A 23,436-nucleotide genomic window follows, 5' to 3' on the forward strand; every position below is an offset into this window, starting at 1 on the left:
ACAGGACTCTGCTAAAGTTTAACATGCTTAGACTTGTAGTTCCAGAATGGTTGGGGAGTCACAGGTGGCCTGTGTACCATGTGTACTGTAAGCTGTAAACAATATGTATATTTGTACGACTGTTTTGTCCTTAATATGCTGTGAGCCACATAACCTACTGTATAAGCAAGAGAAAACCTCATTTATGGCACAGTTTTCTATTTAAAAAATACTGTAATATTAGTTGCAAGTATTTTGTATATCTTTATGTGTACTGTAACTCATGGATATATCTAGTATATTAGTGAATAAGGGGAACTACTATGTGGCGTAACATGGATAAAGGGTACTACTGTCTGGTGTAACATGAATAAGAAGTAGTACTGTGTGGTGTTACATTAATAAGAGGTACTGCTGTGTGGCATAATGTGAATAAGGGGCACAACTAAGTAGTGTAATATGAATAAGAAACTGGCAAACAAGGTGATATTGAGCGCTGATCAAATTATTCTGCACTGCAGCTGCACCAAAAAGGGGGATTACCTAAACCCCTTATAGTAGGACCAAGCAGACAAAAAAAGAGTATGGAGCAGCGCTGTGCTGAATAATTAGAAAATCTTTTTATTTTAAAATATAAAATATAACAATATTATGGCCAACAGTAGACACACAAGACTCACAACATATGAGGAAGCCGCTGATAAGTATTTTGAGGCGGAGAAACGCGTTGAGGAACAAAGGGGGATCTTTATGTGGCTACCACTAGACACCACCAATGATCAATTCTCGGATATGACCGCTTAATTGGAGAGAACCACCGGTCGGAGAAGCATCGCGGTATCTATAGCCTGCTATACCACATCACTACTCCTGAGCTTGAAAATCATAAGTATTACTCTAAAAACCTTGTATGTGCACAGCAAGTGAGAGGACTGTTACTTGATTATATCTGCTACAAATCATAAAAATTCTAATCATGCATGCTAACAACTATTAATCAGTTCTGAGGGATGGGAATGGACTAACAATTTATATGTTGTCAGTCTTGTGTGTCTACTGTTGGCCATAATATTGTTATATTTTATATTTTAAAATAAAAAGATTTTCTAATTATTCAGCACAGCGCTGCTCCATACTCTTTTTTTGTCTTCTTGGTCCTAATATGAATAAGGTTGCACTACTGAAGTGCAATTTAAATGAGTATGGGTAGTGGGCACCAAAGCGTCTTCATGCACAGTGCACCAATATGTCTAGTTTTGTCTCTGACTAGGCTCAAGATTACACAAATGGCTAATTTGTCTACATACACAATCCTATACGGTATATTAGAATGCCTCCAAACCTTTTCATATCTTGCACAAAAAGAGCAAAGTAGGAGAGAGAAAGATCGTGCTGGAGCAGCCAAATTAGAGGTTGAAGAGGAGGGAGGGTAACACCAGACCTCTTAAATAGTACATGCAGAGAAAGAAAATTCCCCCAAAACCTCAGTTGTGGTGCAATGAGTTGATAATACTCCCCTGGTATATGGAGGCTGTGTTTAGTTCCTTCTTTTGTACCTCCCTCAGAGGTTATATATGAAAAAGAAGAAACATACTGTAGCATCCCTTGTATAAAACTGACACGGTATATATATGTGTAGATGAAGATCTGTAAGTGGGGGAATATCCCCCTCTAGTTCACATTTATGCCGTGTCTAAATTAATTTATATATGTAACTAGATGATGGTTGTGACAAAGTCGGGGGTTCCCCTCTTTCAGTTTACTCACAAGAGTGGGTATAATACCCACTCATAGCGCCACAACTGAGGTTTTGGGGGAATTTTCTTTCTCTTTTGATATCTTTACAGTAGAGATGTGCAGACTCGGATTCCAGAGATCCGAGCCCCACGGACGTCATCACTCCGAGCCCGGTTCCGAGCAGTGCTCGGAGATTCCCGCCTGACTCGGGTCCGTCCGCGTGGTCAGAACGTCATCTCCCGGCGCCGGATTCCTCGGATTTCTCGAGGCTTTAAAAGCGGCTGTTGCACCATCTTCACTCCAGTCAAGTAGTGGGTTGGGAGAGGGTGTGTTGGTGCTGCTGCTGGGGCTTAAACTTGAGCTTGACCTTGAGCTAGAATGCAATATTTTTCAATCGCTGGGGCTGTCTCTCAGTGCTGCTGTGTAGTCTAACTGTGTACTTGTAGTACTACTGTCTCCTCTGTGCGGTCTACCTCTGGTGTGCTGTGCTGTAATTAATTATTTTATTCGCTGGGGCTGTCTCCCTCAGTGCTGCTGTGTACTCTGTTCTTCTCTCTGCTTAGGAGAACAGTCTAACTGTGTACCTGTAGTACTACTGTCTCCTCTGTGCTGGAGCCTACCTCTGGTGCTGTGCTGTGCCTGTAATATATTATATATTAATAATAATATTAATTAGATTATACAGGGCCGGCGCTACCCGCTCAGCACAGCCTGCAAAGCAGGTAGGCGCCGGCCCTTTGAGGCATCCGACTCCCTTCCCATCCCTGCTCCTGTCAAAATATATGACAGGAAGCGGGCTCAGCGCAGAGGACATGCAGCGCAGCGGCGGCTCAACTATATCCCACTATCAGTCCAGGACGCTGCTGCGCCGCTGACATCCTATGCTTCCCGGCCAGTGATGCTGCTGCACCGCTGATATCCTATGCTCCCCGGCCAGTGACGCTGCTGCAATGCTGACATCCTATACTCCCCGGCCAGTGGCGCTGCTGCAACGCTGACATCCTATGCTCCCCGGCCAGTGGCGCTGCCAAGATTCCATGCCAGATGCCACTGCTTCCTCCGCCTGTGAGCAGCATACACAGCTCTGCTGAGCTGATCAGGCACTAATTACCATACACTGCTTATGGAGGCACACGATGGGACCCCTCCTGTGCCTAACTTTTTTCCCCTTTCTGGCCACTGAGAACCCTTATGAGGAGGAGTGGACATGAGGGCAAGCAACAATGTGCACACAGGAAGAAGTCTCTCCCTATAGGTGCTGGCTTCTGTGTTTGTGGCTGCTGGAGGCAGATTACATAGCTGTACCCCCAGCCTGTACCTATGGGGAGAGACATCTCCCTCCCTTATGTCTCCTCCTCCCCGCAGACCAGTGGGTGCAGCTTGCAGCGATTGCTGAGGCCACCAGTGCACCCCCCATCCCTGTTTGTTCACCAGCTCTGCTGTTCTACATCCCAGAGTGGCAGCATATTTGCTATTTTATTCATTTAAAAATAATTATTATTAAGCTCCAATGCCATGCCCCATCTCAATACCCGTCCATGGCTTCTCTTCACAGCCCTACAAACTAGTTTACGGTATGCCCTTTATTGCATTAGTTAACAATATGACCCATTATAGTGTGCTAGTACACTCTATGCCACAAAGTGCCACCAAGTCACTTTATGCCAAGTGCACATTATCACATTAAATTGTCATAATGCCCTCTCGCTACACTTTCTCTGTCTCTCCCTCCCTGAGTTTCTCTGGCTGCTCTTTCTCTAATTCCCTCTTTTCACATTAAACATTCTCTCTCCCTGACTACCCCTCTCCTTCTCTCACTCCTCTCTCTTTTCCTTGCTTTCACCTAATGGTCCATGTAGTGACAATGGTGGGAGGGGGCCCTTTCAAGTTTTTGCTATGGGGCCCACAAAGTTCTAGTTACTCCCCTGGCCACTACTCTGGGCATTATGTATATATGGCATTATTGTTGGCATTATTTGTTAGCAGCATCACTGTGTGTATTATGTGTAAAAGGATCTACTACTGTTGGCATTATGTGTATAAGGGCCAATACTGTGTGGAGTAATGTTTATAAGGGATACTGATGTACAAAGTAACATAAATAATGGGCTCTGTGTCGTAATGTGAATAAAGGAGACTTATGTGTGTAATGTGAATAAAATTATGCTACTGTATGTGAGAACACACTCCGTGTGAGCATGCACAACTTTTTTGTGCAGCATGCTTCTGGCTTGGGCTGTTTCTTTTATAAAGGTATGAAAAGAAAGGCGCAAATTTATAGTTTGCAGGGGGGCGCCCAACACCCTAGCACCAGCCCTGATATTATATATATAGTCCCCTGGTGCTGCCTGCACTGAATCTGCCAGTATTATTTAGTTACTCAGTCCACTGTTGCCACTGACAGTGCTACTGCCTACCTAGTGTACCTACCTAGTACATACTAGGCTGCTATATCTAATTTAAAAAAAAAAAAAATACTTGTGCTGTGTGGGACTGTAAAAAATAATGCCATGCTGCTGGTGCACTGACGTGTGCCACTGAGTGCCACTGCCAAGCAGTACCTAATATAAAAGTAATTATTATATAAATTCTGCTGGTGCAATGCATAATCTACTGGTGGTGTGTAATATAATAACTACCTTTTGTGGTGACCACTGGCAGTGCTACTGCCTACCTACCTAGTACCTAGTAGTTTATTTTCTCTACCTACTAGGCTGCTACATTATTATAAATTAATTGAATTATATTATATAGTCCACTGGTGCTGCCTGCCTGCACTGAATACTGTGAATAGAGGTTGCCAGTATTATTTACCCAGTCCACTGTTGCCACTGGCAGTGTTACTGCCTAAGTGTACCAACCTAGTAGTACAAGTACATACTAGGCTGCTATATCTAATTTAATTAAAAAAATAATACTTGTGCTGTGTGGGACTGTAAAAAATAATTCCATGCTGCTTGTGCACTGACGTGTGCCACTGAGTGCCACTGCCAAGCAGTACATAATAATAAAATGAATTATTATAAATTCTGCTGGTGCACATACTAGTATTGCTGACGTAACTACCTGTCTTGTGCCTAGTACTGTCTTATCTACCTGTCTGGTGCCTAGTACTGCCGTATCTACCTGTCTGGTGCCTAGTACTGCCGTATCTACCTGTCTGGTGCCTAGTACTGATGTATCTACCTGTCTGGTGCCTAGTACTGCCGTATCTACCGCTGCAGTGCCACTCTTACATGAGCCACACTTGTGTGGCTTATCATAGTTATCCAGCTACCTCGGTGCAACCTTTTGCCCTAAAAACAATATTGTGAGGTGTGAGGCATTCAGAATAGACTGGAAATGAGTGGAAATTAGTGTTATTGAGGTTAATATAGCGTAGGAGCAAAAAAAATAATAGATTCTGCAATTTTAGCAGTTTTTATGATTTTTTTAACAAAAAAATCAGAACCCAAAACCCAAAAAATCCAAACACAAAACACTTAGGAGGTGTTTTGCCAAAACCCATTAGAACCCAAAACCTCAAGGTAATCAGAACCCAAAACCCGAAAAGTGGCCGGTGAACATCCCTACTTTACAGCATGTCAATAAGTATGAGTGTTCACTCTATTCTTCTACTGTTGTAATGTCCCATAGGCCGTAAATTCCATTTAATTGCTGCAGTATGCACCTAACATTGTTACAATCAGCATGGAAAGGGGGCACCTACAGTAGTAAGCCTCATCTTCCCACTATCATGAATAATGTACATACAGCAAATCCTTTCCTGCATCATGAGCAGTTGACCAATCTCTTCATCCTCTCTCTCCTACAGTTAATTATCTCTGCACATGTTATACCATCTATGCACTAGTTAATTAGCGAGCACTCAGATGGGCATTTTAGTTTTAATTTAATGGCAATTATCTCTGCAACATTGATATGCGCTTCATATTACATTAATGGCATGCTGCTTTTTATGGGATATTTAATTGCAGGTCAGACTAATGAACTCATTTTCATCCACAATAGTGGTGGTGTGTGGACCGCGATGACAACAAAGTTACAGAAAGTTTACTATTGATAGCACTATCAATGCTTCCAGCTAGACAGTGCTCCTTGAGATGTGTTCCCTGATGTTCAATGTCTTAGTCAAAACTATACAACACACTGCTGTACTGTAAACTGTCTGCATTGACAATGGTGGGTGAAAGCAGCTGCAGTATTTATTTATACTTATAACCATTGGGGAGCATGAGTGATATGGTTTGATGGAAGTGCAGGATGCCAGCCAAATGTGGGAATAATTGAAAGGGCCGTGTCTTGTAAATGATTGACACTTTTAAAAAAGCTGTCACCTCTTCCGTTACACCCCCACCCCCCTCCCCATAAGGCACTTGGATCATATTACAAATCCCCCTGTGTGCCTGGCAATATTGAACTGAAAGTAATATTTGTAGTACATCAAACCTACATCATTATGTTATGAATAAGATATATGGTACATATCAATGATCATTACTAATACTGGATTAAGTTACAAAACGTAAGCTCTTCCATAGTAGTCAGACACTAATTGCTGTATGCTTGGTCAGGTTCAGCGCAAACACCTATACTGTATGCTCTGAATGTTAGACCATTAGAGTACACATTAATACTGTAGTTGCTTATCTGACTGACAAATGAACACAAGTTGTCGAGATCCTCATCATCACACAGTGTAGGGTGCTTGTCTGTAAAAACCCACTACTTTGATCAATGTGGTCTTAAGTACAGATGGAGCACCTGTCAGCCAGCCTTAAGAATCGCCAGATCTCCTGAGCTAGTGCAGGCTGGCGGACAGGAGCTCAGTCCCAGTCAGCATGGTGGCGAGGAGTGGATTCCCTGCCCATCTCCGCTTCAGGGAGATGGGCAGGGCAAGTGGGGGCTACAGGGAGATGGTGGAGGGCGGCAGTTGGCTCCGACAGAACAGGGTAGATGAGTGTCTCATACATGTGCGCCCCCTTCTGTTAGCGCACAGCGGCGATTGGTGATTCTATTCTATCCATTGAGAGCTGCTCCACCTGTACATTCAATCTGTAATGACATTATGTTATAGGCCCCTTTGTATTAAAAAAAAAAAAGACACAGCTATAAAATATGGGAAGAATCGAACTTACTCTAATTAATCTCTACACTCTACTACTGTATATATCTGGTAACAACTTGCTTTACATACTGATTGTATTGAACCCCTAAAGGTTTATTCATATAGAACTGTAGCCCAAATATAACCATTATTATCTGATTTCTGTTTTCCCAAAAGATCAACTATATTTGGCATGATCACATACTGTCGTATCTTTGCCCATCGCATATCGTCATTTTCTTGGAGCACATTTGTACTGATGAATAGAGTTCTTTACTCTCCACTATGCAGAAGAAATGTGGTGTCCTAGTTTCCTCTGCTCCTCCTTCTGGTGTTTATAAAGAACCCAATCTGCTACTTGAATCAGGTCAGATATCTTGGAGGAAAAACATGTCTACTACGATTACAGTGAAGACAATAGACAACGCACAGCATACAATACGAAAAGACAAATGAAACAGTAAAGCATTCCCAGAAGCTATTTATTTTTTAGACAGAGTCATCATTGATCATTTCCTACAATATGCCAGTCTACTGAGTGACGTAGTGATTATGTCATTCGGGTGGTACCCTCTTTAAGGTCTCATTCTTGTAATTATGCATCATTTATTTGTATAGCAATCACCTTAATGTATTGTCATATATAATTGTATCAATTATGCAGGCACACTAATGCCTAATATATGTTAACTATTTGAAGTGCAATAATATGTGCAAATGTGTACTCCTTTGCAGCTTAATTATCATTGATTATATTAATAGGATTACTGTTAGCAATAAAAGCAAGTCTATGAAAGTAAGCAATACGGGCAGTGGGGCAGAACGGATGGTGTAATGGTTAGCATTACTGCCTCACGGCGCTGAGGTCATAGGTTTGATTCCCACCATGGCCCTAACTGTGCAGAGTTTGTATATTCTCCCCGTACTTGCATGGGTTTCCTACGGGTACTCCGGTTTCCTCCCACATTCCAATAATATACTGGTAGGTTGTTTGGCTCCTAACAAAATTAACCCTAGAATGTCTGTGTGTGCGTGTACATGTGTATTGCTAAATAATAGTAATCATAATAATAGATTAGTAATTGTCATAGTAATATACATATTAGTAACCATCATTAAGATAATTATAAACATAATAATAACAATAATAATAATAATAATAATAATAATAATAATAATAATAATAATAATATCTGCTTCATTCTTAAAAATATATATACAGTACTTATGAAAGTGCAACTACATGCTGAAACTTAATACTAAGATAATAATACAATTTTATAAAAATAATAATAATCATCATAATAATTGAAAAAAAAATAAAGTCCTGTTTTGTTATGTATAGTCTTTTATGTGTTTTTATATACAAACTTGATATTATGTTATCCAGAACATTTGTAAACAGAAAACACTGCTGAAAGTACTTGCATAAGAGTCTTTCTTTATGTCTGAAAAAGACTGAGCACGTTTTTAACCATTTGTTTCCATGTCTGTCTGCAGCCAAGGAAGTGTGAGATAATCTCTAGCTGTTAAAATAATTGATGAGCATCCTGTAAATCCCGGGAGATGCTGGCTGGGGAGGTGCTGTTTCCAGCCTTGTAGCGTCAGCATTGCGTCAATTTGGCCAGCAGCCGTGTCTGCAGCTGGAGCAGGACTCACAGAGCAGGAGGTGAGCTGCAGTCAGCGCAGGGAACAGAGTCAGCCCCTCCTCATGCTGAGATCTGCTGGATGCCGACAGATTCATTCTCTCTCTCTCTTTCTCTCTCTCTCTCTATTTCTCTCTTTCTCTGCCATTTTCTCGGGCTGCTCACAGTAATATAGATCAGGAAATAGGCAAGATCAGAGCACCTTAGTCAAAGGTAGAAAGGAGAACGCAAAGCCAGCAGGATTTCAGAACCTTGGACAGAGGATATGATGAGAAAAGCAAGCTGACCAGATTTCAGAACCTTGGAAAGAGGCACAGAAAACGTTTCAGCACCTTGGACAGAGGCATACAGCCGACAAGGTTTCAGGACCTTGGACAGAAGCACACAGAGACCCCACCAGGTTTCAGCACCTTGGACAGAAGCATACAGAGACCCGAACAGGTTTCAGCACATTGGACAGAGGCACAGACAGAACAGACCAGGTTTCAGCACCTTGGACAGAGGCAAAGCAAGAACAGGAATTCAGAACCTTGGACAGAGGTACCGAGAACAGACCAGATTTCAGCACCGTGGACAGGGAACAAGGAGAACAGGAAGCCGGCTAGATTTCAGTTCCTTGGACAGAGGAGCCAGCAACATGGCTCCAATTACAGCTACAGAAGGCGAGGAGGCATATGGTAAGCAAGTTCTCTTCCTAAAGTTCTGGCTCTAAACCACCCAAAGCCATATACATTATGAAGATTCATGTAGAATATATATATATATATATATATATATATATATATATATATATATACACATATACATATACATATATATATATATATATATTCTCAAACAAATGTTACAGTTCTTTATGTGTCAGTTCCTGTAAGAGAGTGAGTGGTTGAGGTTTCATGGGAGGTTATTCATGGTAAATAGATGTATAGGAGATAATATGTATCCATATACATAGTTCTAGTTAGTACAGAGTATGTTTTAAGTACTGGAGGTCCGTTCTTGTCACTATTGCTATATACGCCATCTCTGAGATGCTGGAGGGGTGTGGGGGCAATCAGATGACTGAGTCATTCTTCGACATAAAAAAGAGGCATTAAAGTTTGTGCGATGTGTTTTCAAATCAGCTTTTTGCAACATATTACAACGTATCCCTTTGACCTATTGCTAAGAGAATAAGAGGTCGGTTGTGCATTGCTGCTGTTTCTAGAGGGTGGTTCTGCCTCACATTTTATCCTTGTAACCATGATTCATTCCACCTAAATGTAAAGTGCTAATGCATCCCATCTAAATGACGTCATGAAGTATCAACAACTAAAAATAGCTTTTCTGAACATACTGTAGTGCACATCTGCTGATGTTCAGGTACACTCTGCGAGCATTGCTCTGATAATGGTATCAACATTTAACTGTTACAGCACCAGCACATCTCTGTATTCTGTTTATAAACATATCTGCCTTGCATTTAGCACACCACGTAAATTGTTAGGGTGTGGAATTGATCAAAAGGTGAGAAGAAAAGGGGCGGGGATGAAAGGAGCAGGTCACGAGTAACTTAATTAACAGTACAAAGGATTATTATGTCAGCAATTTAAGCCATAGTGAGGGAGGATAAAATGGGTTTATATTGAGTTATAAGCACATTTCCTAATACAATATACAATGCATAACAGAAGAAGAAAAACTTAATCTCACAGACTTCCACTAAACCATAAAATAAAGACACCTGGGGAAAAGGGAACAACCACAATGTAAAACAGAAGTAGCAGAATTTAGTTCTTCGAGCAAAACAATTAATATCCACTGGGAAAAAATATCAAAATGGTAATTTTGTCAAATGTGCATAAGCGGTCATATACTGCAACCTCTATTCTGCTGCGTATCACTTAACAACACCCTGCTGGCTACTCCATCTGTACAACACATCCGCTTCTTATATATATATATGCACCTTTGTCTCTTCCCAATAACACCTTTACAGTATTATCTGGTTAGAGTCTTATTTGAGTGCTTGGAGTATTTAAAAGAAAATAAATAAACAATACTACAGATATGGAAACGGATTTGTCCTCAATATTTAAACATATTTAAACCAAATAATAGTGGACACATGTATAATAATAATATTAATAACTTGATTAAATTACACTTTCTTTGTTGTATTTGGTTAAGACTGCAAATGAAAAAAAGTATTTAGTTGACATTTAGACAGAGTTATGTAAATGACGATGTTAAAAGATGAGCTAATATGAATAGGGAGGTAACTTCCATAGCTTCAATGCTGTTTTATCATGGTTTTATCTATGTTCAAATATTCAGCAGTCACTGTGCTTTAAAAGTCTTATTTATGACTGGTCATCTCTACATATGGAGCATTGGGGCTGTTCGGATACAAGTGTATCTAAAAATACACAATCTCATAGTACGACCAGTCTCAGAAACTGCAGTAGCCATCAGCAAAGGGCATGAACAAAACAGCTCCAACTCTGGTCGCATCTACCCCACCCTTGGAGCATGTGTTCTTCCTATCTACATGAGAGTCTTCAGTCCAAGGAGGGGGCAGCGCAAGCACAGAACTGAATGTATCTGAAACTGCTCTTAGCAAGGGAGTGGACAAAAGGCTCTCAGAGAATACAATATGTTTAAAAAGAAACATTATAGAGCTGCAATGTTAAAGTAAAAATATCACAGGACGCAGTATTTTAGTAGGAATAAGAAGTTACATCTTGAAGAAAATAGGAAACAATTTATGACAAACGCCACACCCCTGCTCTATACTTATAGCAGTATACTACACACTGTTATGTATATACAATTGGTGTATTATGTGTCAAGGTTGGCATAAATAGTGTCCAAATCAAGATTTATTGTTCCCTTTTCAAAAAATAACGTTCATTATGTGGTATGGTTTAGTTACTCTATGTTAGTTACTTATTTATGTTATTTTACTTATTTATTGTAAGAAACTTATTCCTGTAATCACACTATTATGCAATACAAACTAAATTACGGACATTTTAATATAATATTTGATGTCATTGAAGATGTGGTAACTGGTAATTTATCAGAATATAAACCTTATAGAGTACATATACCGGATGTGCTAATTTATGCAGTCAGATCACAGAGAGAGCAACACTTCTCTACTTTGTGCTATATCTTCTGAGCATTGAATTTATAACACTCCGCTGAAGTGCAAAATAGTCAGCATGCAAATCTACTAAAAGCTGTCCCCTTAATGGTGTCTCTTATGTTTTCAATTTTATTTGTTTTTAAAAGTATTTTTTAACCAAAATAAATAATCTTTTTCTTACATTTAGATTGAAATTTAACTTAGATTTGTATTAACTGTAAAAGTTTGATTTATATTTCTACATTTATTTTCAAAATTGACACTTTTTTTTTAAGTACAGAAAAATAGAATCCAAACACTAATCTTCATAAAACATATTTGCAATACTAAGAACCAACAGCAGGTGGAGCATATCCTCTATTTTGATTGCAATAAAAAAAATACGTTCCTTCGAGTATGCTACCTGTGCTTTAAATTTTAGCATTTTACTTATTATTTTTATATGTATCATTTTTAGATGCAATCCCTACAATGGTTGGACTCATAAGTGCGTTTGGCCTTGTGTTTACAGTGTCACTTTTCTCCTGGATCTGCTGTCAGCGTAAATCTACGAAATCCAACAAAACTCCTCCTTATAAGTTCGTACATGTGTTGAAAGGTGTTGACATCTATCCTGAAAATCTAAACAGCAAAAAGAAATTTGGAGCAGATGAAAAGACAGAATTATCCCCCAAGTCACACATATCAAAGACATCTCTTCATCTTGATCTAGAGAAAAGAGACTTGAATGGCAATTTTCCAAAAGCAAATAAAGTCAGAAGCTCCCCAGACCTTGATGATCTCTCCCAGCCTCAATTACCAGAGAAAGACAAAGATTCAGTATCTCCTGAAAGCATCAAGTCCAGCTCATCTCTGTCATCTGTGGATAAGCCAGATAAGCTTGGAACACTTTTCTTCTCATTAGAGTACAACTTTGAGAAGAAGGCATTTGTCGTGAACATCAAAGAGGCAAGGTCTCTCCCAGCCATGGACGAACAATCCATGACTTCTGATCCTTACATTAAAATGACCATTCTTCCAGAAAAAAAGCACAAAGTTAAAACAAGAGTACTCCGAAAGACCCTCGACCCAGCTTTTGATGAAACCTTCACCTTTTATGGCATTCCGTACAGCCAAGTGCAAGATTTAGTCCTACACTTCATGATTCTGAGTTTTGATAGGTTCTCTAGAGATGACGTCATTGGAGAAGTCTACTTCCCTCTCTCTGGAATTGAGTTGTCTGATGGAAGAGTCTTAATGAACAGGGAGATCAATAAAAGGAATGTCAGGGTAATATACTAAATTATTACATTACTATTGTTACAGAAAATGTTTATTGATCCATGTCGCAACATTTAAATATTTAAATGCACATCATGAAAAAACACTGATGGACTTAACTTACAATGGAACTACAATATATATTCAATCAAATATTTATGTTGTATTCTTCAGCAACAATTACAGATGAAATAGATTATTTACATTATTGATGATATAGACCAAACTTAATACCGTTATCTTTCTGAATAAAACTCTTTATTGATCATGATGAATGAACATATTGTGAAAAATGTTTCTTCAGTCATGGACATCTGCTGTTAAGCTAGCTGACCGAATGCTGTCACAATCCCTAATCACAGAAAATGACATATTGTGCTGCTGAATTTTAATGGTCCGCACTACGCTAGCTAATTTATCATTGAAACGTGCAGCTGTTTCATGATGCATGACAGACGCATTCCAAGTTCGCATGTTGTCGAATGAAAGCACAAATGATGGATTTATATTTGCTATTGAGAACACATGTTAATAATTTAGGATTATATGGGAGTTTATCCAGACACATTTCAGACTAATCTGGAATATTGTGGCCTACAGGTCAATAATGCATTATATTATATCGCTGCAGTGTTAGTTTGATGGTATTGCGTTTTTAAAGGAATGTATTCTATTACCTTCTAGAAGTCGTCAGGACGTGGGGAATTGCTGATCTCTCTCTGCTACCAGTCTACCACCACCACCTTAACAGTGGTGGTGCTGAAGGCTCGTCATTTGCCGAAAGCTGACGTATCAGGATTCTCAGGTACAACTTTATTTCTCTTCATTTTTGGGAATTGATGAAACCATGTTTGTCAATCGATAAATGGGTATATGTCATTAGGAAGACCAAACTAAGGTCGACAGGGTCATAAGTCAGCACATACAGGGTCATAAGGTCAACGGTCAAAATGTCAACATGTGTTTTTCATGGTTTTTTTGTCCCAAATGTCCAAACAGTAAACTTGGACACTGTATTGGTGCACTGTGTCCCCTCGCATGGCTCACTGCACTCGCCATGCTCGGCACCTTATTCTTTTCTCCCTCCACACCCTAGTGGAGGGTAGGGCATAAAATACCGCCCGTCGGCGCATGTCGGCAAAAAAAAAAACGTGAAAACCCCATGTCGACCTTTTGACTATTGACATTCCCAATGTCGACCCAATGCATGTGTTGACCCTTATGACCCCATCGACCTTAGGCATGTCAACCTTCAGTGGTCCACCCGATGTATGTCAACCTTAGTTGTGTTGACCATATGACCGTGTCCCCAATAAACAGTTTGATGTGGTTTTTTATATACCGTATATACTCGAGTATAAGTCGACCCGAATGTAAGCTTAGGCATCTAATTTTACAACAAAAAAACTGGGAAAACTTATTGACCCAAGTGGGACCCTCACTCGAGTATAAGCCGAGGGGGGCTTTTTCAGCATAAAAACTGTTCTGAAAAAGTAGGCTTATTCTCGAGTATATACAGTATGGTATATATTCATAATGCACTTTTAGATAATACTAGTATTAATATTAGGACTTTTATGAATGCTATGTATTAGGTCGAATTTATTTTAAAAAGCTTTGTTTGTTTTTTAAATTTTCCGACTCATTGACTTATAAAGAGTTTCCTAAACTCTCACCTTGTAGCCACAGTTTTGAGGGTATACAGACACTTAAGTTGTTTACTGTTTACATCAACTGTGCCTAAGCACGGATATCCTGAAAACGTGGACTGCAAAGGTATAGTTTCTGAAGATGTAGACTAATTCACTGGTTAATGATTATTTTACAGTAATTACAGATGGAGCTGGCCACTTCCTTCCAGGGGCTGGCAATTCTATTGCCAGCCACCGCCAGCGGCTGGCTCTCGCCAGGGGCGCAGGTGCATGAGACTCTAGTGCGTGCCCCGTGGCTATGGAGCTATCTCTGCCGCCTCCCCCGCTGCCCCTCGACACCCCACTGTCCCCCCTATCCCTTCCCATCTCCCTGAAGTGGAGACAGGCAGGGACCCGCAGCAGCGCCGTCCGGAAACTGGGACGAGCGTGCATGTGAGACGCACGTGCGTCACAGTCAGATGGAGCACCTCTGCGCCGGCGATCACCAGCGGAGACATGCTGGCGATCCCCGGCCAAGGATCAGAGGCGCTCCATCTGTATGACAGATCAAAAGCACTATACTTTGAATCGACACTTTGCTGTGTTGTATGTGTTTGTTTGTGACCATTGAGATATTCACTGAATTCTGCTCTACCTGTATATAAATGTATATAGAAAGAGGCCATATTTTGGAGGTTATTTATTGTATTATTGTATCTGACTGTAAAACAACCATACTTTTATTTAGCCAATGCACATTTGTCCATTGATTAGATAATTCACACCAGTTCATGATAAAACAAATCTCTGCATGAACTTACGAGAAACTAAATATGGTGAGCGCATGATTTTCATGTCTCATGCAACGTGTCAGTAACACCGAAACAATACCATATGTGGACACTGGGTGGTGCAGTAGATCCCTTCAATTCTGCCTCTGGCTAATAGGTGGCTTCTTACTGTAGGTGTTAAATTTAAATGTATGTGTTGGATTGAGGCCTCTTGCAGCTCCCATTCACAAAGGAAATGTCTATGTAAGAATGTACAGTACATGCCTTTCAAAAGCTGCTGTCCTTTCACATACAATATATCACATATAACCTACCTGGCTCAGATTAAATCCAAGGAATCCCCATTGCAGCCGGCGCGACTAGCGGGCTCCGTTACGACCGCACATCACATCAGAGTTGCTGCTATGTTAAATACATGAGATTTGGATACTTTTATGCGATTGATTGCTGCAATCGCATAAACAATGTCCAAATTGCATGCAAATTGTCCATTGTATGGCCAGCTTCATTGTTCTCATTCAACTGTAGTTATAGAAAATGTATCATGTGAGAAATCTATTTTCAAGGAAGGCTGATAATGCAAGAAGGATACAGTTGGTGAGATGAAAGGAAAGGGAGAGCTGTGCTTGTTACTATATATGTTCTGGTGTTATTGGAGAAAGGCCCTGTGGGTATCAATGGGATATGTTCATATGTTCCCATAGTGAGATGGTGATGGACAGCTGAATGTTGTATTTAGGAAATATTGCTGCATGATATATATAATCTATCTATCTATCGTGTGTGTTCTAAAAGGCTTATCTGATAACCATGGCAATGCAGAGATGTTTAGTTATCTAAATGTGATTTGTGACCTAGTTAAATCATTTCAGATGAGCAGCTAGAAGCTGAGTCGGGGATACACACTATAGTAATGACTCATTACAGCAGGATTTGCTGCTCAGTGCTCATTATTGACACTGTATTCAAAACCTTTTCATAATGAGCCTCTCCACCATGAATGACCATGCATTGCGCCCCCTAGTGGCTAGGGAAAGCAGTTGAGAGATCATGGTAAAGAGATACAAACATTTCTTAAAAAGTGGTGGTGTGGTCGCAACCAAAGCCTAAATATAATTTTTCTATGGCATTGTAGAAACTGATTGACAAAATCTGATTGGTTATTATGGACAACACCTTCAATTGGCTGTTTTATAAGCTTTTTTTAAAAAAAATATAACCCCAGGACCTTACTTATATCATGACATTATGTTCAACTGGTGCCAAATACATTATAAATACATTTCTGAAGTCAATCATTGACACCGTAATCTCCCAAATCATTTTTATGGCTAAACAAGAAAGCCTTAAATCTGTAAATCTTGAAATCTGGCCATGTTATTCCATCAGCAGTAACAAAACCTGGAACTCAAGCAGGTGATACCATCTGGATGCATTAAGCAGGGCATTTCCAGCAATAATGGCTATGCTCTCAACAGCAATGATGGATACATCTCATACATACAAACCATAATATATACAGTAGTCCCACAATGACAACTGTCTACATCGGGCATGGCAAAACTACGGCTCTCCAGCTGTTGTGAAACTACCCATAATGTCTTGCCACAGTTTTGCTTTTAGGGAATGCTAAAACTATGGCACGGCATGCTGGGATGTGTACACATTGAGCGCATGTCAGCCAGCCTAAAGAATCTGCAGATCTCCTGAGTTGGCACAGGCTGGCGGACAGGAGCTAAATCTGATGCTGATGATCACATGCTGACGTGTCCCAGTCAGCACGGCGTCGGGGAGCGGTTTCCCTGCCTGTCTCAGCTTCAGGGAGACGGGTAGGGTGAGAGGGGGCTATGGGGGAGCAACGGGGAGCCGGTGGAGGGTGGTGGTGGGCTCCGACAGAGTGGGGCATCCGAACATCTCGTGCACACACGCCCTCTTCTGTCGGATGGAGCACAGCGGCGATTACCGATTCTATCGCCAGAAGTAGCTACGTTGAGAGCTTCTCCATCTGTAGTTCCCCAACAGCTGGAGGGCCGTAGTTTGGCCATGCCTGGTCTACATGCCTGATTCTGGTTGACTCAGTAAACTGCAAAGCTTGCAGCTTACCGAGTCCTGGAGTGCCCGCCCCGCCTCCTTGCCAACACACACACACACCCCGCCATATCCCCTAGCAACCATGCCGTCAGCCGCCCACCCACTGCACACTGCGTCCTGCCCGCATCTCCATTCAGTGCCCAGCATTTTCATGGGGATGGCCATGAAGCACTGGGCATTACCATGGCCTGCCACTGCCCCTGTCCACCCCTGCCCCACCCCTTCCTATGGGAGCACCCACACAGAAGCCCCGCACATGTGCATATGAGAATATGCACATGCGCAGGACAGAACCACCAGTCCCCTGTCTGAACACACCATGGACCAAATGGATTAGAATTGGCGCTATTACCTCAAGATCAATTTTTATTCCATTTATAAACGTACTGTATGCCACAATAAAATAAGGAACGTCTCTGGCAGTGCCACAAAAACTATTTTGTCAAATGGAAACAGATCCTCTACAGCTCTTGAATAGACTTAAAAACTACAGTCATTAGAGTACATTGCAGTCAATTGATGGCCAAGCAAATAACTTAATCCACCCAGACTCATGAAAAATCCTGTGCACCACCTGTGTCCCTCCTGTGCACCACCTGTGCCCCTCCTGTGCACCTCCTCCAAAGCAAAGCGACAATCACAAGGTAGCAGACAAGTTTACTAGTAGGGATATGTATGATTCAACCAGAACTGAGTTTCAATTTTATTTTTCTAAGGGCTATTTCACATATTCCAGCTCCTGCCGGGCGGCGAAAGCCCGCACAGCCAGGAAGCCGTGCTGCACACATCAGTTTAGAATGGAGGGGATGGCCACAGCCCGGCAGCCGTCCCCTTCCAGTGGCGGGATCCGGCTGCAACCGGACAGCCGGGCCATGGCCGTCCTGTGTGAATGGACACAATAGTGTCCATTCACAACTACTGTGCACGGTACGGCTTCCTGGCCGTGCGGGATTTCACCGTCCGGCAGGAGCCAGAGTGTGCGAAATAGCCCTTACATTTTGACCAATGATCTGAGTAATACACTAGGGACAAAAACACACACAAAATAGCCAATAAAATACATATAGGCTAAAACAAGTAAATATGGAAACGATGTGATATTTCACAAATTTGTCATTAATTGAAAAATATATAATTTGTACATAATAACATGCAATACATTGATTTTTCTAAATAGTAGCGAAGGATTTCATATGTAGTGGTCACAATTAATGGAACATGGGCTCCAAAACATTGATGTAATTGATAGCTTGGAATGTTTTTTTTTTTTTTTTTATAAACAATTTCATAGATGAAGATATTATTTTGTATATTTTAATTATAAGACATTTAGGGATATATTTACTACTGCTGGTCACACATCAGACCAACTTTCGTCCAACCATCCAACTAGTTGCTTGAATGGAATAAAAATATGGTACTGGATGGGAGGAAAGGACAATCAGAAATATGCTCACAAACCCAGGAAAATGGACAAAAACATTCAAAATCAAACAGGTTCAACTACTGTACCGCATCTGAGCGACAGTTTTTGTCCTTTTCCAGATTTTCGGGACAAATTTCTGAGGTAAATATTGCATTTTCTCCCATCCAGCATTAGACAGGAGTTATTTTGATGATGGGATGTTTCCTATAACAACCAATAAGATTATTTTACCTTCTAGAAGGTGATAAATAATAAGAAGTAGAATCTGGTTGATTTCTGGCGCAACATACCATTGTCAACACAACTCCCATCTTATACTGCTTTCACATTGCCTAAACGTTTAAGACCCGGTATTTTGAAACAATATTTAAAACGGGTCTGAGCCACTTAACCCCTTTCACATTGCAGGTGAAAGCCGGTATATTACCGTTTTAAACCCCTTTCACACCACACATAAATACCGGGTCTCAAGCAGGTTTGCATTGTGAAAGCAGGGTGGAGAACAGGACAGACACTAGCTAGACAGTGCAGTGCATATTTAATGAGCGGGACGCGCTCATTACCTATGTGCATATTTAATGAGCGGGTCCAGCTCATTACATATGTGCATATGAATGAGTCTCTCATTAAATATGTGCATATGTAATGAGTGCATATGTAATAAGTGGGACCCGGTCATTACAAATGCGCAGTGGTGCAAGTAGAAAAAATGTCTTACTGGTACTGTGCCGCGAGCCACGAAAAATATGCGTGGTTAGGGGCGTGGTCATATGACACTAGGGGGGTGGCTACATGACAAAACATTTATGTTTGGGCTTGTTCCCCCACAGTGCCAGATATCATTTACCCCCACAGTGCCACACACATATATGCCCCCACAGTGCCACACATATGCCCCCACAGTGCCTTAATGCCCCCACAGTGCCAGATATGCCCCCCCAGTGCCAGACATATGCCCCCCAGTGCCACACATGCCCACACAATGCCAGATATGCCCCCCCAGTGCCAGACATATGCCCCCCAGTGCCACACATGCCCACACAATGCCAGATATGCCCCCAGTGGCAGGTATGCTCCACAGTGCCAGATATGCCTACACAGTGCCAGATATGCCTACACAGTGCCAGCCATATGCCCCCACAGTGCCAGCTATATGCCCCCACAGTGCCAGAGAGTACCAGATATGCCCACAGTGCCAGATAGGGACATAGAAGATAGAGACAGGAGAGAGGAATGGCAGCAACAGAATAGAGGGGACAGGGACATGACAGTGAGGATAGGGCAGAGGTGCCCAATGAGGACAGAGACATGACAAGAAGGACAGCAGTGATATGACAAGACCAGGATGAGGGGACATCAGTGAGGTCAGGAACAAGATAGTGGGGAGAGCAGTGGCTTACTTTCTAGAGCAGGGAATCATATATTTGTACTCACTGCCCGCTTCGCGCCTGATCTGTCCGCATTGTCATTGCTGACAGGGATCAGCAGGTGCTGGATCCTAGTGTTGCAGGGCAGTGCCAAGGGACACATGCACCTCCTTGATAGCAGCACTGGGAGATCTTGGCAGCCTGCAGGATGACCAGGGGAGGATTGGGATGAAAAACCAGCCCAGGAAATTTCTAAAAGCAGCCCTACAAAAGGGGTGGAGTCAATGAAAGAGGTGGAGTCGTTTAATGAGGAGAAGGCAGGGGAACCCCTTATCAAAAGCAAGAGCCCCCTGCCGCCTTGTACCACACACTCCAGGACTGAACTGGGGGAGAGGTGAAAGGTGAAGAAACAGGGAGAAATGTGAAAGTGAGAGGAAGAGCAGTGGGAGTAGGGTTACCACCCGTCCGGGATTACTCCGGACAGTCCGGTAATGAGGACCAGTGTCCGGAGTCCGGAGGGGTGGTGTTCCCGGACTATACAATGTCCGGGAATCGGCAGCTTCATGGATAAAGTGTATTTGGAGGCGGAGCGCCTCAGCCGGCCCACCTTGGCTGATGCTCCTTTGTCCTGCGGCGTGCACTAAGCGCACATTTAAGTTAACATTGACAGCGGCGGGTGGGTGAGCACCAATACACAGAGGCTCTGTCCTGTCGCAGACCAGACAGCAGCAGCAGCACCTGCCTGAGTGATACGGTGTCCTGTGAGGGAAAGAACAGGATGGGTGCACACTGCACAGAGTAATTACTGCGCGCACACTCAGAGCCGGGGCGGGCTTCTGATTCAGCAGCAGGAGACATGCTGAGTGAGCTCCGCGATGTATCCCAGCAGGTGACTGACTGGCTGCACGGCGCCGGCATCGCTGTAATCCAGGCGTGAGGTGAGGAGTTTTGAAAGCACCTACGTGGGGGTCTGTGTGAACTGGCTGGAGAGAGTGAATAAAGGAGGGGGTGCGCGGTGCAGGCGGGAGGAGAGGGAGACATGCTGATTAGAGGGGATAGAGGGCTGTCTAACTGAAGGTGCACAATAGGGGTATGTACAGTAATCCCACAGTAGGAGATCTGCCTGCCATAGTGACTGCCCTCAACTGTCTATTCCCTTATCATTCTATCCCTGACTGTCACTTCCTTGGACAACTTTATCTTTTCTTTTTACCTCATTCCTGACCACCGATCCCTAAAACAACCTAAACTTCCCTATTTCCTCCCCATTCTATCGCATTTCTGACCGTAGCTCCTTCTGACCTTATCTTCCCTATTCATCTTATCCCTGACTGTCGCTCCCTCAGACAATTTATCTTCCCTTTTCACCTCATCTCTGATCGTCGCTCCCTCAGACAACCTTATCTTTGTTATTCAACTCATCCCTGACCGTCACACCCTCTGAATAGCTAATGGGTACACGGGACAATTTCAGGGAATTTTCTAAGTGCCTAATAGGAGGGAGGGGAGGGGGGGGCGGCGCCCAAAAATATTGTGCCTAGGGGTCTGTGTGCCCGGCAGGGGGTTGGCATATAAAGCACTACTAGGTAATGACAGGGTGAAGGTACATGCAGGGTTCCCTTATACATTGGCAGCAAATATTCCATTATGTACAGACGATTTTATATGGCTGGTTTGTTTGCGCAGTTATTCTCCTTTATTTATATGGCGCCACAAGGTATCAGCAGCGTCCAATGACCCCTGGCATAGGGACTATAACCCCTGGCATAGGGCATATAATCCCTGGCATAGAGCATATAACCACTGGCAGACAGCATATAACCCATATCCCCTGGCAGACAACATATAACCCCTGGCATAGAGCATGCAACCCCTTTCCGATCATGTAACCTCTGGCAGAGAGCATGGAATATTGAAACCCTTAGCATCAAAAGTGAAAACCGTAGCAACGAGCATGTAGGTAATCAGCACTTATATGTAATACGTATTACGGCATGTAGTATTATATATATATAATGGGCAGTACGGTGTTTGGTATAACGTGTAATGGGCATTACAGTGTTTGGTATAATGTGTAATGGGCATTATGGCCTGTGGCATCATGTGTAATGTGTGTAATAGGCATTATGGTGTAAATTTTTGGCGCGCACTATCCCTGTTTTTAGTTTGTCTGGCTCCCACACTTTCATCCCGGTTCCTACATTTTAAAAAAAATTGCCAAGCCCTGGCATAATGTATAATGGGCATGTGTGGCGTAACATGTAATGGGCATCATGGTGTGTGGCATAACGTGTAATGGGCATCGCAATGTGTGGCAAAATGTGTAATGGGCAGCGTTGGTGTGTTGCATATCGTGTAATAGGCATTACTGTGTGTGGCATAATGTGAAAGTGGCATGACGGTGTGCAAAATCAAGAATAGAATTGGAGCAAAGGTAAAAAAAAAAAAATGTGATAAGGTGGGTCAAGGGGCGGGGCTAGGGCGGGTCAAGGGGCGGGCTGTGGGTGTGTCAAGGGGCGGGCCACTGTCCGGGAATCTCTCAACAAAAAGGTGGTAACCCTAAGTGGGAGACGTGAGAGGACGAGAGGAACAGGGGGAGACATGTGAGGAGGAGAGAATCAGGGGAAGACATGTGAGGAGGAGAGAAACAGGGGGAGACATGTGAGGAGCAGAGAAAAAGGGGGAGACGTGAGAGGAGGAGAGGAACAGGGGGTGACGTGAGAGGAGGAGAGGAACAGGGGGAGACCTGAGAGGAGGAGAGATACAGGGGGGGAGACATGTGAGGAGGAGAGAAACAGGGGAAGACATGTGAGGAGGAGAGAAAAAGGGGGAGAGGTGAGAGGAAGAGAGGAACAGTGGAGATGTGAGAGGAGGAGCAGGGGGAGACATGAGAGGAGCAAAGGAATAGGGGGAGATGTGACAGGAGCAAAGGAATAGGGGGACACATGACAGGAGCCAAAATTCACATAGAATAAGTAAAAAATCACATGGAATGAGTCAAGATTCACGTTATGGCATCCAGATTGAGCAAAAATTCACATTATGGCATTATGGAGGAGGTCTCTACAAGTTTAAAGGCCCCCTCCACTAGTGCACTTTGGAATGTTTTCATGTGATGCAGAGCAAACAAATTAAAATGTAAAATGGAGGTAGAATCTACCTCCATTTTACATCCCCTCTCCCCCAGGATTCAGATAGCAGCATCTCCTACCATAAATACTAAACACACTGCCGCTGTCATACATACTACACACACTGCCGCTGTCATACA

At 42.4% G+C, this 23,436-nt stretch overlaps 1 protein-coding gene across 2 annotated transcripts in view; it reads left to right on the forward strand.

Annotated features, from left to right (window-relative positions):
• Nucleotides 1–8,436: 8,436 nt before the first annotated feature.
• The window catches only part of SYT4 (synaptotagmin 4), a 36,202-nt gene continuing 21,202 nt past the window's right edge, over nucleotides 8,437–23,436 (forward strand). Inside the window, exons 1-3 of one of the 2 annotated variants that reach the window (XM_083155361.1) lie at nucleotides 8,437–9,146; nucleotides 12,057–12,868; nucleotides 13,544–13,664. In XM_083155361.1, coding sequence (XP_083011487.1) covers nucleotides 9,107–9,146; nucleotides 12,057–12,868; nucleotides 13,544–13,664 — 973 coding nt within the window. In that variant the 5' untranslated portion in view covers nucleotides 8,437–9,106. The remainder of the gene's footprint in view (nucleotides 9,147–12,056; nucleotides 12,869–13,543; nucleotides 13,665–23,436) is intronic. The other variant, XM_083155362.1, reaches the window with a different exon arrangement.

The sequence above is a fragment of the Crinia signifera genome, chromosome 1 (assembly GCF_055691185.1).
Source record: "Crinia signifera chromosome 1, ASM5569118v1, whole genome shotgun sequence".
Classification (NCBI taxonomy): Eukaryota; Metazoa; Chordata; class Amphibia; order Anura; family Myobatrachidae; genus Crinia; species Crinia signifera.